Source organism: Sinocyclocheilus grahami, unplaced genomic scaffold (assembly GCF_001515645.1).
Source record: "Sinocyclocheilus grahami isolate Dianchi unplaced genomic scaffold, SAMN03320097.WGS_v1.1 scaffold8.1, whole genome shotgun sequence".
Classification (NCBI taxonomy): Eukaryota; Metazoa; Chordata; class Actinopteri; order Cypriniformes; family Cyprinidae; genus Sinocyclocheilus; species Sinocyclocheilus grahami.
In genome coordinates, this window is record NW_015505187.1 from 535,852 (window position 1) to 541,294 (window position 5,443).

The 5,443-nt window shown below is 36.7% G+C and overlaps 1 protein-coding gene across 1 annotated transcript in view; it reads left to right on the forward strand.

Moving 5' to 3' along the window:
• LOC107590124 (insulin-like growth factor I, adult form) overlaps positions 1–2,040 on the forward strand; it is a 4,668-nt gene extending 2,628 nt beyond the window's left edge. The window contains exon 3 of the mRNA XM_016278739.1: positions 116–2,040. Coding sequence (XP_016134225.1) covers positions 116–175 — 60 coding nt within the window. The 3' untranslated portion in view covers positions 176–2,040. The remainder of the gene's footprint in view (positions 1–115) is intronic.
• Positions 2,041–5,443: the final 3,403 nt, after the last annotated feature.

Sequence of the window (5,443 nt, forward strand, 5' to 3'; positions counted from 1 at the left end):
CTGTTCACCAAAGAGCTGTGTTGTTATGGGCAGCAGCAGCCATTCTGCTCTCCTTGGGTCGGCTTTCTTCATTACTTCTCATCAGCTTACTGCCTTTTCTCTTTCTTATTTTCAGGAGGTTCATCAGAAGAACTCGAGCCGAGGAAATACAGGGGGCAGAAACTATCGCATGTAGAGGACAGTAGGGCGAATGGCTGAGAGAGACAAGTGAAACTGTTGGACAGCGGAAAACGAGAGGAAAGAAAGACTGTGGTCTTCCAGGGATGTGCTCCACTGTAAAAAAACAAAACATAACAAAACAAACAAAAAAACCCCAACAAAATACTAAAAATACAATTAAAAAAAACAACAAGATACTGGATACTGTTAAAGCCCCATGTTAAGACAAACAAAATCTGATGATTTCCATACACTGCACCATTCCATACTGGGGGAAAATACTAAATTAGCTGCTAAAAAAGTCAAATGATAACGGTTTATCTCCTCGTGTGAACGGTTGCACCTAATGGATGCCGGAAGTTTTTTTTTAGTGGCAAAATATTAATGTTTGCGGGCACAGAAAGGAGTGAGATCACGGACCGTGTTGACAAGAAAGGCTGTCTAGACCCATTTGAAACCCTTGCAAAACCAAACTACGGCTGCACAGAGAGATGACGTATAAAATACAAATCAGTCTTTTCGTATTTGAATCATTGTGCAAGACCAGATCAAGGGGGATTATACAAAAGCCTTCTGCAGATGTGCTGAGGTGCTCTAGAGAACACATTTAGGATTGATGGAACACGACCTACATCCTGCAAAACACCTTGTGTGTGTGTTTTTTAAATTGTGTGTGAGGGATCTTTGCTTCTTTTTTTAATCATTTTAACTGTATGGTTTACCTTCTTTAGAAAATGGGAGGTGAAAGCCATTCACTCGAACAGTTATCCGCATGCATTTACACCAGTGTATCAGCACACACAGTAAAGACAGAGGGATGACAACAGAAACCACAACAGATGCAAAAAATTACGAGCAATTGTAACATATACCATTAAGAAGAACATAATCTGGTTTAGCAGCTGCTGTTTATCAAATAGGAAGTTGCAGGTTTGCATCTTTACAGCGAAAGACTGGTGACATTACTGCAACTCACTACCTATATTAAAAGGATATTTCGCCCAAAAATTTAAATTGTGTCATTCACTCATTTTTACTTTACCTCCTCATGTGTTTACTTACGACTTTTTCAGTCCATTTCTGATACTCGTTTCTGCTGGGTAAAAGGCAGTTGCGACTTTATTTTGCATAACACAGCCTTATGGCTCATATGTGACTATTTGAAACTATCACACAATTACCTTTTTATTTTATTTTTATTGCCACAGTGTAAATGGGCTTATATAAAGGCGACATTTGTCAGTGAATAATGATTTAAATTTCTGGATTGCAGAGCCCGAGTCATTTGGAATTATGTTTTATTTGCATTTACTTTCCCTTTTTGAAGCTTTACAGACGTGGTCACTATAAACTATGATTGTACAGCAAATATTAGAAACAATTCTCATTCTGAAAAAGAAAAATACCAGAGCACAGGTTAATAAAAATGACATAAGATGCATAAATAATGACAGAATGTCTGTTTTTGGGTGAACTATCCCCCTACAGCCCACTTTAGGCCGTTTTCACAGTCCCTCTGCATGGTGATTTCCTCTTTTCTGACCCCAATGAATCACGTCAACCCACACTGTTTACTCTGTATCTATACTCAACCTATATTAACCTTTGCATTCTCTAACCATAATCTTATGTGATGGCATCATATAGCGGAACCATATAAAAGATCAACCCACTGTATAATGGTGCTATTTTGTAGTTTGTTACTTGCAGGGGTTGGCTGAAAACATGAAGCTCTATGTTGGAAGTCTTCCCTTTTGCACAGCCTTGTGGCCACCATTGTAATAATATTCTTTTATTTTTATTTTTAAGCTATTTCAATAAGGTTACAGTGTAAGCGAGCGAAAGTTTTTTTTGTGAGAGCTGTGAATGCATGGAAAAAGGGGAAAAAATGTGACCCGAGATGGTTAATTGCTGTTTTTGTTTTCTCTACGGTTTTTAAATTATTATTTTTGAAACAATAACGTCCCTATGCCAAAAAACTTGACAGAGTACTGTGAACTGCAAATGTCCAGCATTACCAAGATTTTGGCCATCACAAAGTAGCTTTTCATGCACACTACATTCATTTAGACATCCTGGCACTGATTCTACAACTTGTGTATTTGTAACTGGCAAAGAAACGGTGCAAAACAGTCTTCAGTGTAATACAGACACAGTTACAGTACAATTCAACCAGTTAGTAACAGTGTAATTTGGCTAACACTGTACGACTATTCAGGACCATTGTTTTTCCTTTTCACTTGCCTATGTTTTTACTTATCAATCAATATATCTGGGAAGGTTTAATAGGAAAATTGCACCAAAATTAAGTAAATTACACCATCAGTGTTATGAAGAAATTGTATATTTTAACTAGCAGGACGTTGACCATTCGAAGATAAATCATCTATAAACAAGATGATACAGATGGATAACATTTCAGAAAGGTAACTATCCATTTCTGGACCACCTAAATTTGGGTTTTAAAGTGTTTGTAATTTTGAACTGGGCAGTATGCGTTTTATATAATCTCAATCTGAATTAAGAAACAATAGAATAATGTAGAATCATATGCAATAGCCACCCAGAATGTCTATATAATGTGCACAATTTGGTGTAGACCTCCAGCAAAAGGTCCTCACACAATACCAAAGACTTTGAATATTTAAGGTTTGTTGGTGTATCATGGGCAGCACTAAAGATAAAAACTGTGTGCTTATTTTGAAGTTGTTCTGCTTCCATTCAATTGAATGTAGGACTTAAGACTGCTGCGGAGATTTGCGGCATTTTGCTTGAGTTTGATAGTTGTCATCAGAACATAACTCCAGAGACAGAAACAGTATGGAAGAACACATACTAGGATTCTAGGCATTGATCATTAAAGCATTCTTTTGCTTGTGAGGCTTTCATTGGGCTACTGGTGCTCAATTGCTTTCTGTACAAAATATGAAAATACTGACAGATTGTTCACCGTTCCTGCTGAATAAACCACTTGTCAATACCTGACGTCTCAAAGAGTGATTATTACAATAACAGGAACTATACTTTTTAGTTACATAATAGCCATGAACCAATATTTGCTGATTATTTGCCAGTTCATGGGGAGGGGCTTTTTGCTTATTGAGAGCATTTGATTGGGCAAAAATCTGTTAGTGCATAATGAGTCATCTATTCATCAGTTTACCCAGAAGAAAAAGACTGTTTTGTCAACTCAAAGCTAACACACAGACAGTCTTTCAAGCAGAGAAGTAATGTTTCTGCCCCTTGCAAAACACCTCGAATACTAAAAGATAATAAAGGTATAGCATTTGCCAAACTGTACATTAATGCCCTAAATTGCATTCACCGCATGACAAAGCGATACTTCCTAAAATATGACCGGTTCTGCCAAAACAAACAAATCAGGCTGTGGCTGTACTGACAAAAAAAAAAAAAGAGGTACTCAGTGACGGGACAAAGCTCTTACAATCTGTCAGCACTTTTTAATGGATATATAGTGGACCAATCATGCCTTTTAATAGAAAAATTGGCCACCTGACTTAGGTTCAGCAGACATAATTTGAAATGTGGAGCAGGCGACTGGCAAGCGTTGTCTTTATGGTATTTTGAATATTTTTTTCATCCATTTTTCTTGGTAATACCAAATCAATTATTATGCCCAATTAGATAAATTACAGTCTGCAAATTATTCTGGATTCTTAGTAAAACCCGAGAAACCATTGAATATCCTTTCTAAGAATTGTAATAGATTATTCAAACCTGAACTTGGTCTGAACAAAAAAATATATTACAAATGTCTTCGGATGTCATATAAATTTATATAAAGGCACTTTTGTTAAAGGGAAAGTTTATTAAAAAATGAAAATCATTCACTCACCATTGTTTCAGACCCATTTGGGTTTCTTCTGATGAAGTAGATGTTAGGCAGAATGTTCACAGCTTTTTTATATAAAGTGAAGATGAATGAGAGCGAATGAGATGAGGAATTTAAGTCATTATACACTAAAATAAAAATAACATTTATTAAAAAACTTAAATAAAGCTAAACAGCAGAATAAAAAAAACTAATAAAATTACAAAAGCACAGAATTACTGCAACTTAAAATGAAAATATCAAAATAAAAGCTAATAGCACAGTATAAACAATAATTACCCCACCCCCCCAAAAAAACTATAGAATGGTAACAGACTTCAGACTTCAAATACAGTCATTTGAACCACTGTTATAATGCTTTGTGACATTTTAGGAGCTTTAGGTCACCACTGTTCTCTATTTAGAAAACAATCTGCATGAATATTCTTCTAAACATCTCGTTTTTTGTTCCCCAAGGTACATGTTTGGAACAAAATGACAGTTTTCAGCCACTTTTGTAAAGAAAACAAAAAAGGCCGCCAAAAACAAACAACCAGTAGATAATGCACTTCCAAACCACACTCCACAAAGACACTCAGTGCACTTTGACTCCTATTAAATCGTGCAATGTTCCAACGACATTCTATTCTGTTATGACAACAGCAATGCACATTTCTTACACATATGACACGCCAATACCACCATTCCATATGCCATCCAGCAATGGTAACCAAGGACAGCTGTTTGAAGGCAGCAGCTTCCCATCTGCTGGTCAGTTTCAGAGGGATTCTAGCTAAAAAAGCAAGCTTGTGTCTTTTCCCCAGACTGGGCCTACAGTAGCTCTCCAAGTGCCGAGTGCATCTAAGGACACGGTTCCTGGACCTAACCCTGAAACTGAAGCTCTGAGCCCATTCAACTTGCGTGTGCTATTGTCTTCTCAATGACCTTGTGGTCTAATTCAGTTCTTTTTACCATTTCCAAAACTTCCCCACAGTAGTTTCAGAAGAAAATGAATTAATGTAGGGCTGAAAAGCCATGTTTTCTCTGCTAATGAATACAAGGCATCAGTTAGCCTGCTGGAACAGATGGTGCATGAAGATTTGCAATAATAAATAATTAATTTAAGCATTCGTTAGGGAGCAGCAAGTATTTAAACACCGTCTTGGCAGTTTTATTTTCTTTTTTTTGGACAGGTGCACTGCAACATCTGGCAGCTTTACAATACGGGCTTGAACAACCATTGATGAAACACATCACATTCATATCAAACACCATTTGTTCAGAAATGATAATCAGATTCAGGTGTGTACTGGAACTTGACCGCTTTCTGTTGTTTGGTTTACTAGACAAATAAGTGACAGACTGCCAGTTCCACAATCAAACACAAGCTGTAACACTTTCTAACAAACGCAGCTGTGCTTTTGATGAAAGGACAATGAATACGTGGAAAAT